Source organism: Protomyctophum parallelum, assembly GCF_964188405.1.
Source record: "Protomyctophum parallelum genome assembly, chromosome: 5".
Taxonomy (NCBI): Eukaryota; Metazoa; Chordata; class Actinopteri; order Myctophiformes; family Myctophidae; genus Protomyctophum; species Protomyctophum parallelum.
The window spans coordinates 48,285,878-48,299,905 of record NC_139702.1 but is presented as its reverse complement, the minus strand read 5'-3'; the positions used below and the strand labels follow the sequence as shown (position 1 = coordinate 48,299,905).

Genomic DNA, 14,028 nt, shown 5'->3' with positions numbered 1-14,028 from the left:
CGTGCTGTTGTGAGCTTGTAGATTTTCATGGAATGTTCACCGATTCGTGCCTTTTTCTTTTTTTACGATTACGACACGGCCAGAATTGGCTGGCTAGGGTTCAAGTGCTTCTTATCAGGATAGTGATCAAATGTATTCCCATTTACCATTCATTACAACCACCGCAAAGCAGTCTATATTCACTCACCCACACAATCATTACAACAGTTTGTAATGTATCTTTTTATGAAGACAAATGACCTTATTGTCATTCATTTCATGTCATATACTGTAGGCCAGGGTTCCCCAATTGATTTTCCTAAAGGGCCATATTTTGACTAGGGTACCAGGCTGGGGGCCGAGTCTGCACGTGCGAGGTCGAGGTAAGACCCCATTTAAAAAGGATGCCCAGTTTGACATGCATATGCTACTGACCCCCATTTAATGCCATTTATATCTGGGACCCCCCCCCCCCCATTTATAAAACAACTTTATATATATTTTTTTTGAAATTCTTCCAGGGGCCACAAGGGGGCGGCGGGCAGCAAATGGCCCGCGGGCCGCCTATTGGGGAACTCTGATGTAGGCTATACAACTTAATGATGAGTAAACAAGTTATTTTCCCATCAAAATAAAGTCAATAATCATTTTGATTGTTTGTGATTCATCTTCAGGACTTTGCACATGTTCAGTCAATACTATAATATAAGCTTACCGTAAACCAGTTTTGAGGGAATATTACATAGAATAGTGTAAACAGCACTATACATCCAATTCCATATATTATAATATTGTGTAGTGTTGTATGATTATCAACTTTAGATTGTGTAGGTATTAATACAAAATAAATAATTGCAGTCATCTCAATCCACAGTGCTGGCAAAACTATTTTGGTTGCTATGGAAAACGGAATGGAATATTCATGTCATTCAGATTCTCTCATGCAACTAACAATATCAAACACTCATACACACAAAACAGAGATAAATGTAGGATTCCATATAAAAAATATTGAAATTATAAAACATTTCCCTTCTTCTCTGTCTTTCCCTCTCCATTATTGCTCTCCTGACAATAGTGCAGTATAAAATTTGGTATAATGTATGTGACATTGTAATCTGCCATGACCAGAGAGGCAGTTTTAAATTCATATAACCTGACACCTTTACAACAACTGTACAGAGTAAATTGCAGTGATACAAAATAAATGTCTGAGATGATTAAGATAATTTGAAGATCACGTCTTCAAAGACAAACTAAATATGAAATAAATAGAGTTTATACATCTGTTTATATATATATATATATATATATATATATATATCTGTATTAACAAGTGAGAAGTTGTCACGTGGCGCAAGCGAACTAGCCAATGAAAAGATGTGCGCAAAGCGAACTAGCCAATGAAAAGATGTGTGCATGAAAACAGTTCGCAACCCCGCCCCCCCCCACCCCCCTCCCTCTTTGGCTGCTGTAATGTGATCTCCCCTATGGATCTCCCTCTCCGGCGTCTCCGCACTCCGCAGAGAAACCTTACCTCACGCATAGTCGCCTCACCATTTCGCTTATTCCTTCTAAATCTCTGAATTTAAAATATAGCTCGCTCAGCGAATGTCTTAGTTACATTAACATTGTTCTTATAAAGTACTTGGCACTACACTACACTACACTAATAAGGACACATAATAATAACTAATAACCCATCCGTTACTACATGTGGAGTCAACTCCCGCAATTTCCTTCTTCCCATAGTGCGCGGCAAAGTAACTCTGGGATGAGCGGCCGCGAAATTCTAGTATATATATATATATATATATATATATATAACATGTTTTATTGATATGGTATATGGCATTGTTTGTGTTGTGGACCTGCGAGCATTGAAAAGTTAATGATAATGAAGTTAAAGATAATGAAGTTATTATATTCTGATGAGGCAAAGAATGCTCAGTATGTCATGTGAGCTTAAGGACAGGGTGAAACTGAATTAGAATATGATGACTAGTGAAACAAACAAACTATGAGATGATGTTGTTAGTAATTATCAGCATAGTGAACGACAGTCAGCTTGTAGCTGTGAATTTAAGGGGGTTAGATCTTGAAAACAGAGGGCTCTGGTCAGGGCTGAGGACTAGTAATAGTCAAAGTTTATGCTTCCTTTCTATTCTGCTGCTTCATCACCATCACTCATCATCACCCCCTGGCTCTCCATCTCCTCTGCTGTTGTCTCTCTCTGTTCCTGTTCTCTAGGCCTTCTCCTTGAACCTTCTCCAGAGCTTGCGGACATGTCTCCCAGCCTCAGTGCGAACACAGCCGGAGAAGGAGGCATGGTGGCGCTCGTTCACCTGGTAAACAAAGAGCAAAGACAAGCAAAGTTATGCTGGGAGCCAATACACTTAATTTATACTACAAAGGTCCAGGGAAAACATTTGTGTACCTCACTCACTCCTCAACTCTGTCTCATTCTCAGATGTTCTTTTATGCGATCAATTATTCACACCAAATTAAAGCAATGGTGTCGCTTGCCGAAAATAATTGCTACACATTGTTTGCTTGAAAAAAAGAAAAAAAAAGGCTTACGACTCCCACTGCTGTACCTACAATTCCAAGCAAATACAAACCAAAAAACTAGAATGATGCAATTGGCAATAGCAAGTATGGTTGCCTCTTGTAATACATTTTACTCTTTATCACAAGGGCATATGTAAGTAATAGTAATGCAGCATGCTGTTATATCTGTCATATGTCATACATCATAATAATGGAATAATGGAAAATCTCCTAAAACCCACTGCTACACTAAGAGGTTAGGTTAGTAATCACTGGAACCCATGTTATAAAAGCAATAATACACTTGGGGTTGTGAGTTTTGCATTGTGTGAATAATACCCGTAGCTGTGGCATAATCAAGATATACCACTGTCTGTTGCGCATTATTGCTTATTGTCTCCAATACACTGTGTTGGTTTAGGTTTTTCTTATTTCACTGCTATTCTATGTTGTTCATGACTGTTTGTACTTATCTGCTTGCCAGCTCCTTCTTCAGGCAGGACCTAAAGGAAGTGAAGCGCTCCACAGCCTTGTAGCCCTGAGAGGCCGGAGGACAACATTGTGGACAGAGAGGAGGAGAGACAGGCCAGCATGCAAAGAAATACAGCATCAGTCAGACAGAGAGACAGACAGACAGACAGACAGGAGAGATGGGGTAGAACCAGATCAGATGAGGAGCATGGGGCACGGACAGATTAGGGTAAGATTTATTATGAGTATATAGAATTAGAATTGAGGGAAAAAAGGGATTGAGGAATGAAATAGAGAAGGAAGGTGTAGATATATGGTAGATGCTCAATACATGGAAGGAGAGTTAGAGGAGAGGGTGAAATGTAAAAGGGAGAAAACATGGTTAATAAGCCAAGAATGTGAAGTCAAGACTGAACCGAAAACTCATGGTAAAGAGCTGCTTGACCTGATCCAAGACGGTTGTATTGTATTCAGAATTTCAAGGACATGCAACTTCATGCTGTGTCTGTAGTCTGAATGAATAAACTATACCAGATTAGGATCATCCTGATCTGAGATACCTAGGCTGTCCTCAACATTTCAGAAATTATTTAATAGAATTTCTAGAAAGAGATAGTAAGGATAGCAATCTTATATTTTTACTTAGCAGTGAAATCATCTTTGCTAATTCAAAATACCATCATGTTGACTGTTTGGAAGTACACATTTCTATCACATTTGAAACTACAAACTAATTTGTACTTTCTATTGCTGTTATATGTATGTACCACTAGGGAGCAGCAAAGTTACATCTGATTCCACTATGCTTATTCAATGCAACCTCCTCATGCTGTCACTGTGGAGCTGTACCAGCATTCAGCTACTGTAATTCAGATCAAACATGAGGGAAAATGCATTCTAATATGTTGCTAATATTATAACATGTGGAATCACAAACTCTCAAAACTAAAGGAAAATAATGGCTGACATTGAATTATTATTGAGCATCATTGAACTCCTTGAACACCTTTCAACACACTTTTGGTGCTACTGAGTTTTCTACCAATATGTAATTGTATAATATTGTATAATAGTATATATATGTATTGCTGATGAATTGAGTACAATGGACACATTGTGAGCTTGTAGATCTGCTATTTTCAAAGGATTGGGGGCACCTTTGGTACTATAGCCTATTTTGATGCCAATACTTTTGTACTCTTATTCAAGCATATTTTGAACACCAAACTTTTACTTGTAATGGAGTATTTCTACATTGTGGTATTGATTGATAACTGGGTGAACACGGCATCTACTGTCAAGGTGGTCACTTTCTTGTGCTACCATAGTGTCGGTTTAGAGTATGTTCAGTACTCAGTACTGTGTGTAGTACGAGTATAGTACTGCAGTGAATTATTCTACAATTGTACTACAAATGAAGCGACTGCAGCTCTTTCTGTATCTCAGGGTATTTTCCCCACATTAAAAATGTCAACCATTTTCAATAATTTTATGGTACTGCTACTGTAGTATACTGACATTCCTTTTGTTTCTGACCCTCTCTGTCTGTCTGTCTCACTCACTCACTCACTCACTCAGACAAGGCACAGACAAATGGGTCTGTGGCAAAGACATGGTCTTGTCGGTGATTTTCTTTTTTACACACCATTATAATGTTTTTATTTTGAGCATAAGACGCAGTAACTGAATGTCAAGTACACAGGTTTTCTTCAGAATATGTATGACATCGTTTTATTTGCAAAGGACCCCCATTAACTCTGAGAGTGTACAAATTGAACCAAATTGACCCACTCTCAGAGTCACAGACCTGTTAGGGTCATTTAGGGCTAGCTCTTCTAGCCAGCTTACGGTATATATTCTTCTGGTAATATTATTCACTCATTTTGTAGGTCCGTTGCAAAAATGGCATTTTGACCAAAATGTCCACCACAAGCCAGCATGGTGATGACACGTGGAATATACACACACATGCATTGAAGATTATATCCCTTTAGTCGCAGACGACAACAAAAATGACGTATTTTATAGAACTGAATTTGCTGACAGAAATTGACACCTTTGTTTTGTGTGAAAAATAAAAGTATAAATGAGCACTGACCCTTCCTCCTCTGTGCAGCCGGTCCTTCATGATACCTATGAACTCTTTATAAGACAACTGGTCGTCATGGTCCTCATCGAAGATCTTGAATATGGTATTGACGAGGTGACGCGTCAGTTTCAAACCTGTGGCCACGTACACCGCCCGTGCAAATTCATCTGGTGCAGCCAGGAGGAGAGAATAGCAGTTCAAATATAATATACTGTATAAGGAATGAAGGAGGAGGAGGAGGAGATAATAGCAGTTCAAATAGAATATATAAGGAAGGCCAGAGAGCGAAAGAAGCTAATCCGTTAAGCTAACCTGTCTTTTTTGTATTCACAAATGAAAGACAGACAGGAACAGGGGTTGGACATAAACAGAGAGACACAGATGCTAAGTTCATGGTTTACCTATTGTCTAGTTTCTTGACGCACTACACTGTTCTCTCTGCATTCTATGCATGTGAGTATTTACCTTGCTTATGGTAAGTCGCTCTGGTTAAGTTAAATTTGAAATGTAAGGAGTGATACTTGAAATGTATTGTTATTTTTTATGTTAAGCTTATGAATTGAATACATAGGACCCGAACGTATACACACACCCGAATACACACACACACACACACACACACACACACACACACACACACACACACACACACACACACACACACACACACACACACACACACACACACACACACACACACACACACACACACGCGAGAGAGCCACTTCATAATTGACAATAATTAATAATCACCCCCCCCCCCGTACCTTGTCCAATGGAGCGGGCAGCAAAGTTGTACATTTGCATGGCGATGGCAAAGTCCTCCAGGTTGTTTAGGAACTGGAAGAAGGAGCGGAACTCGTCGAAAGTGATTCCCTGAAACGACCAGTAAAGACCAGAACTCAACCAATCGGCCAAGGAGCAGTGTCCAAAAACCATGACGAAAGATGTTCGTCACACTACTAAACTAAGCTATGATGACTAAACCTAAGAATAGATATATTGGCAATTTTGTCAACCATTAAAAACTAGACTAACATGTTAGTGGAGAATAGATCCAGTAGAAATAAACAAAGACCAACACATGACTAAAACATGACAGAATTGTTTAAAAAAAAACTATGACTAAAACTAAATTTGCTATCAAAATCAACACTGTTGAGTCCCACAGTGTCCCAGGGATGAGTCAAGATGATCAAATTCTTTATTAGGAATAACACTTTGAGATGGAACGGCTTGTAAAATTGAGAATGATGACGAGAGAGAGAAAGAATGTAAATACATCCACTGTTGAAGAACGATCAGCTGTGCAACACAGATCACCGGCCAACATCCAGAATCACGTGTCATCCAATACGTAATGACATATCCCATGAAATGACACAATTAAAGGTATGGTAAGTTATACTGTATATTTTTGGTTAATAACAAAATGTTTTAATTTTTATAAATTTTTTGTTAAAAGGTTATGGTTCTATATTATATATACCGTTTGTTCAGTAACAGGGGTCTCCACGGTCTCTCCAGCTCTTTAATAAACAAAATACATTTTCAAGTGGGTTGCCAATATAAACCAAGCAGGAGAGAGTACCAATGTATCGTCAATTTTTGTGTGTCAATTAAACTATCCTGTATCCTGTATGAGTTCTCTATCCTGATTGCTAGTAGACGGATTCTTCTTTTGTTTTAAACTTTTAAACTGTTATAATGAGTGTTCTTCAGTACTGTAGTATCACCTGGTATGGATGTTTGTCTGCAGCCCTAAAGTCACAACTGCTGCAACAACTGAACATTTGTTCAAAGATTGTTGGACAACAACTTCAGAAACTTTTCAGTGTGAACTGACAATAAAGTACTATATCATATCATATCATATCATATCATTGAATAAAATGTGTATCCTGGGCCGAAAATGCTTTTTCTGTTTACTAAAGAACTGGAGACACAGGGGGACCCCTGTTACTGAACAAACGCTATAGCGATAATCAGAATATAAAGCTATTTAACATCAATTTGAACAAAAACATATTGCGTAGTCACGTACCCTACCTTTAATGTCACAACACTGCCATTAATGGTGTAGTTGTATTTGCATGATGTTGTGCTTTCTACTGTAAGCAGCAGTGCTTTACCCCACAATATACAGTATGTGCATAGAGTGATGTAAAGCCATTCAATCCACACAGTGCGTGACTGTTAGAGAAGTGACTAAGTGAGGGCCTGACTGTTTGAGGAGTGACTGTAACTTTTTCGTGGATGCAATTATGCTTTCAGAAAATGAGATGCTAATGGCCTATGAAGATGAATCGTTTGTGGGAGCTGGAAGGACACTGCTGACACATGCACTGTGTAATAAACTACAGTAATAACATGATAGAGAAAGAAAGATATATAGCTAGATAGATAGATAGATAGATAGATAGATAGATAGATAGATAGATAGATAGATAGATAGATAGATAGATAGATAGATAGATAGATAGATAGATAGATAGATAGATAGATAGATAGATAGATAGATAGATAGATAGCCCTGCTGCTAGTGGTCGGATGTATAACACCAACCTGCTTCTTGCACAGCATGTAGAGAAGGAAGGGATAGAAACAATGTAACTGCAAGCATTGCATGTTGACATAAGAAAACCTGCTGCCACAAGGCCACTCTCTCAGATTTGATTGAATGAAAATCACATTCACAATGTTGATATGGTGTGGTCAGCAGTGGCATGGGCCCTATAGCAAGAAAATAATATTTTCTTGCTAAAAAAAAAAGGAAACACAAAAAAATTATGTCACAATGTTATTGTGATCACAATTTTTCTTTTGTATACTTTTCCTTCTTTTCTTTTTACATACTATACTAGTATACTATACTACTGTATCATCATAAGAACAGCTATGATGGTGAGCATGGAAATTGTGCTTTCCATACATGCACGCTTTATTTATATCTTAAGTAAAGCATGCTTTAAGTCTTTAGTGGATACAAGGAGGTGCTTGACTGACAAAAACCGATTGACAGAGATGTCACTGTAATTGCTGCATGGTGCATGCACGAGCATGCTCACTGATTTCCACAGTGAGTCCAAAGTTTTGGAGGCTAGTGAAAAGTGTATTGATGTGTGGATTGAAACATGAATCTTCCAGGGCATTGATCTGCAATTACAGCAAGAACAGTTTTCCACTGAGGCAGCTGATCAGTACAACCATCGATTGGTAAACTGCTTTTGTGCTGAGTATGCACTCTTCTCTTCAACACCACCCTACTTTCAATTCATACACTTGCAAATAATATTATCATAGAACTTGATAGAAGTTACACTAGTTCAAGTGTGGGTTACGTAAAAGGCTCTTTGATGGTTGCTATCGAAAGAAAGGAGAGCATTAAGCCTACTTTGTATTTACCATTATGCGACAAAGTTTAATATACTGTAGACTTTACTAACTTTACTCATTTCCCCCTCTCTGACTAACTTACAGTTAGCTGATTTTACAATTTAGGCATTTAGCAGACGCTCTTAATCAAGAGCAATTTACATTAAGCAAGAACAAAAAAGCATGGCAATACATCATACAAATGTAGTAGTTATCATGCATCCTATGTAAGCTAAGAATGTAACAGTGGAATATCTATATAATGAAACTATGCATATACTATATAGTGCTATGTGTTGCTATAAGTCTACATAAACTGCCATCTAAGTCTACATAAAATGCTATCTAAGATACATAAGTTGAGCCTTTGCATACACCTGTAGGAGGTCGAGGCTAGGCTAGTACTACGGCAAGTGCTATGGGCTAAGATGGAGTCTGAAGAGGTGCGTTTTCAGACTGCGGAAGATTGGGAGTGAATCTGTAGTTCTGATTGCAATGGGAAGTGCATTCCATAGTTTTGGAGTCAGAAGGGAGAAGAGTTTGAGACGTTGTCCCGGCGTTTTTTTTTGCCCCTGCGTCGGCTGATCTGAGAGCTCCGGAGGGTTTGTAGGATGCAGTCAACGTTTTATCTAGATTTTAAGTCATGCCATTATTTTCAGTGTGGTTCTAGTCTACAGTTGGTTCATGTGTAGAGCTGTGTCTATTTCAGCAAATACACATGGTATAGAATACTGTCTTCAGCTTGTCTTGCAACAATCGGCAGTACTTTACGAGGCAGTGTCAGGTAAATAGCTCAAATTGAACACATTCGCTGCTCCTAGTGCAGGAATTTAGTGCATGTATGTACTGTAGTATGTGCATAAGTGTGTGTAAGAAAGACAGGCAGAGAGATATTCCGTGTTTGTGTGTGAATCCATTTGAGTGTACACATTCATATGCAGGTACTGTATTTGCCTGAATTTGTGTTTGTGGAGAGCCTGGTGAGCCTGGTGAGCCTGGTGTGTGTGTGTGTGTGTGTGTGTGTGTGTGTGTGTGTGTGTGTGTGTGTGTGTGTGTGTGTGTGTGTGTGCGCGTGTGCATGCGTGTGTGTGTGTGGGTTCAGTGGAGCGTTGAGGTGTAGAGAGCCACAACAGCCTGGGGCAGAGCCAGTGGTGGGGAACACCTGACACTGGAGATGGCTAGTAGGATGGATCAGGGGGTTACGGGAACTAGAACAGTATAGAAGGGCTAAGTGGAATGGTGAGGGTTAGGAGAGGGGATGTCACTTCCTCACCACTCTGTAAGGCTGAGGCCTGTTCAAATCTGCACATGCATTGCCATTATTATATTATATTGTTAATTTAACTCTGAGGTCATTCGGTTAACCAGAATTACAAATGGATCAATACAACACTGGGGATCTTACAGTGTATAGACAATTGTCATAATTCCGTATCTATTTGTGCAGTGGTACGATAAAACTATACCTCCATGGGAATAAAAGTATTACATAATTGTGGTAAAGATATAATGGATTCCTTCTACAACCGATCCTACTCCAATTGGCCAAAGGGGGGGTGTTATAGCAATCGTTTGAACAGGCATAACTAATCGTTTGGCCAAAAGCCATGGATCATGTGCCTTTACTCATGCATTGACACCAGTAAGCTCCGCCCTCAGATTTCGACCATTTTGAGCAGTTTGAAAAATGCTTAAACACACATATATATATATATATATATATATATAGCTGCAAGCAGCGATATCAGGGGCCAAGGAATGCAGTAAAAGAAAAAGACTATAGAGGCAGTCCCGCCCCCTTTCATGACAACGAGATAAATAATTCCCTGTTAATTTTCCTCATCGACTTTTCAAAAAGTACTTTTTTAAAGACGTTTATAGTGCAGACAAAGCCAACTCGAGTTGTGAGAAATCATGATAATAAACACAATGTTTTGGGACGATCAAATAATTATAAAGAAGAAAGAAAGTTGGCCGAGTTGTCCGCAGTGTAAACGTCTTTAAATAAAAAACCTTTTGAAAAGTCTGAACAGGGAATTATTTTCCGGGTCTCTCGTTGTCATGAAAGGGGGTGGGACTGTGACGCTCTATACAATAGAGTGTTCATTTAAGTGTTAATTTAAAGGGTAAGACCACTTTTGTAGAGGTTTTACTGAAGATCTGGATCTCAGTCCGGGTTTTCTTAGTAATAAAAATGGCAAAATCAACAGGAAGTTAACATTTTTATAAAAATAAAATAAGAAGGCATGAGTTTTGGTGATGTTTTATATTGTTGCGAACGCAGTGATTGCGAATGCAGTGAGCACTAACTATAGAAAACTGTGTGTGTGTGTGTGTGTGTGTGTGTGTGTGTGTGTGTGTGTGTGTGTCACGCTGTAACACTACCGGCCCGCCACCAGAGGGCGCAGCTGTATCACACACAAAACACACGTAAAAAACGTAAAAAACTAAACGTACAAAAAAAACACACTAAAAAAAACCTTAAAAAGAACTTTAAAAAACTTTAAAAAGTACGTAATTTATTCTAATTGTTGTTATTGCAATTTACGAGCTGCGTTCGCTTCCCGCGTTCACGCGTCTTACGTGTCTATTTAGTTTAGTTTGTTTATGTACTAAAAGAGTGACTTTGAGAGCTGTTTCAGAGTACAATGTAAGTCAATGAGGAGCATATTTGAATTATCAATTTCTAATCACTGGAGCAATTCTTTTAATTTCTCGTCCACATTTGGAGTTACATCAGTATATAACTACACAACCCAAACCTCTACAAACCTCTTAAAGTGGTCTTACCCTTTAAGAGTTCAAAAGCTCAGAAGTCTCTCTTTCTCTTTCCTCCTCTGTCCAAAATTATGTCACGTGTGTGTGTGTGTGTGTGTGTGTGTGTGTGTGTGTGTGTGTGTGTGTTTCTGTGTGTGTGTGTGTGTGTGTGTGTGTGTGTGTGTGTGTGTGTGTGTGTGTGTGTGTGTGTGTGTGTGTGTGTGTGTGTGTGTGTGTGTGTGTGTGTGTGTGTGTGTGTGTGTGTGTGTGTGTGTGTGTGTGTGGAATGATGTGGGTCAAATGATTATGTAAACACCACAGCTGAGAGTATAGATTAATGAACAACTAGCATATCCATGTGTTTCTATTCACCGGGACAAGTATTCACACACAAAGCACACATCATGTATGCCTATGCATGTATTAAACACAGCTGAAACTCAGACTACTGTGAGTTAGAGCCATAATGTTAAAAAACAATAAACATTATAGTGTGAGGCACTGTCTCTTGACAGGATGACTCCTGAGGCTGAGTTTCTTAAGAGAAACATAAAAAGTAGACTTGGCTGCCACATTAAGTCATGTCTAAAAGCCAGACGTAAAAGCTTTACAGTATGGGCTATATCTTGCACCACCCCTTTACCCTTATCCCTATACTTATTTGCCATTTTTGACTATTTAAAAAAACCTTTCCAAATAGTTCAAATAGCCGATCTACAAGCTCACAACGTGTAGATGTCGATCGGCTAGTTGAACTATTTGAAAATTATTTTCAAAATAGTAAAAAATGGCAAATAAGTTTAGGGATAAGGGTGGCGCAAGATGGAGCCCTATGTCCAATCACATTATGTCAGCTAGTGCAAACACCCACGCCCACCTATCAGCTGTCTATAACTCAGTCTGTCTTGTTCTCAGCAATAGTCAGACCAGCTCCAAGATCAAGGAGACCCCAATAAATCAAGCTCCACTTAAGACAACCTCAGGTCGACATGCTGCTGATCCCTCATCTCCTCTGCTTGCTGGGCCTGGCTCTAGGCACAGTGCACACTGCTGCCTCGGCTGGAAACTGTCCAATGTTCTGGAACAGCTTCAATAATCACTGCTACAAATATGTAGCTACAGGTATGTACTATGTTGTGGTGCAAAGTAACTAAGTAACTATCAAAGCAAAGAAATAATCAAGTGCTGCATTTCAGCAATTTATACTTACTTGTACTTAGTATACATTTATCAGTACTTTATACTTCTTCTACTTTTCACTCATTATTTAAAAACTATAGTCATTAGTTGCTTTGCAGATTTAAATTATTATTACAAAACATATTATCCAAATTAGCCTTATTTTTCCTGCATGTTTTTGAAAACTTGATGCATGATGAGCTTGTAGATATGCAATTTTTGTTGATTTCTACATTGATGTATTGCTATTATTTAAGTAAAACATTCCACCACTGCAGGTATGACCTGGATCGATGCTGAGCTGAACTGTGTGTCTCAAGGTGCCAACCTGGTGTCCGTCCACAGTGCTGGGGAGCACAACTTTGTCCGAACCCTGATCAACAACTTTGACCCAGCACAGGGAAGGACCTGGATTGGCATGACTGACCTTCATAAGGAGGGTGGATGGCTGTGGTCTGATGGGTCCAAAGTGAGCTACACTTTTTGGACATTGGGAGAGCCCAACAATAGAAAAAGAAAGGAACACTGTGTGCATACAAACTATCCTACTACATGGAATGATGTACCATGTAGTAGCACTTATCCTTCTGTTTGTAAATCTCGTTCCTAATGACCGGTCCAATTTAATCATTGACTTGAACTGTGTCTGCGTAATAAAGGTACATTCAATCTATTTGTGTTTACAGATGCAAATCTGTGTCTCCATTGTAAAGGAAATTCACCTACTGTTGTAAACTCAACTATTCCACCTAGATATGCAAGAAGACATGTTTCTATTCACCTGGACAGTTATTCACACACAAAACACACATCATGTATGCATGTATTAAACACTGACAGCTTAAAGGTAGACTACTGTGATTTGGAGCCATAATGTTATAAACAATAAACAATATACATTCCGTGCTCATACGGACAAACAGACAGACAGACAGACTTTGCCGTGGCCAAAAAGCCAAAAAAGGTCAAAAAGTGGATCGAGCAAATCATAAACAATTTATTAATTGAGAGATATATATTTTTTTTAAGATTTCTTTTTTGCGGCTTAAGCCTTTCATTGGTTTTTGAAAGGACAGACAGTAGGCTGACAGGAAACGGGAGAGAGATGGGGGGATGACATGCAGTAAAGGCCGTGTCGGGCTCGGGAGTCGAACCCGCGGCACACTGCGACTGGATTACCAGTCGGGTGCCCAGACGTTTACGCCACCGCCTGGGCAATTGAGAGATCTTTTGACGAATGAATGTGAGCTTCAGTTCCTGAAGGATTCTCACGGCCCTCTACCATATTGCCGAATTTCGTCAAGAACGATAGCACAGAACTGCCAAAACTGCTAAAATGGCGGAATTTCCACAGAAACAATAATGGGTATACGCCCTTTGGGCTTGACTCCTAATGTTTGTGTGAGGCCCTGTCTTTTGACATGACTCCTTTCATCATCATCATAACCTATATTTCAACATAGAGTACAGTTGAGGGGCAGGCCCTCATTTACAATGTGTCTGAGATACAGAACACAAAATCAACAGGAATATACATATATACAGAAATATTAAAATATATGAATCAGAGGACAGAAAATACTACAACTAAAAAATATTAAAAAACTAAAACTAAAACCGAAAATTAA

The 14,028-nt window shown here is 39.0% G+C and overlaps 1 protein-coding gene across 4 annotated transcripts in view; it reads right to left on the bottom strand.

The window, feature by feature from the left end:
* Nucleotides 1-1,466: 1,466 nt before the first annotated feature.
* The window catches only part of micu3a (mitochondrial calcium uptake family, member 3a), a gene marked incomplete at its 3' end in the record, with an annotated part of 54,991 nt that continues 42,429 nt past the window's right edge, over nt 1,467-14,028 (bottom strand). Inside the window, exons 11-14 of one of the 4 annotated variants that reach the window (XM_083766213.1) lie at nt 5,857-5,965; nt 5,099-5,256; nt 3,003-3,067; nt 1,467-2,327 (exon numbers count right to left, since the gene is read on the bottom strand). In XM_083766213.1, the coding sequence (XP_083622339.1) occupies nt 2,321-2,327; nt 3,003-3,067; nt 5,099-5,256; nt 5,857-5,965 (339 nt within the window). Of the gene's footprint in view, nt 2,328-2,998; nt 3,068-5,098; nt 5,257-5,856; nt 5,966-14,028 lie in introns of those variants that run through there. The other 3 variants (XM_083766215.1, XM_083766214.1, XM_083766216.1) reach the window with 3 other exon arrangements.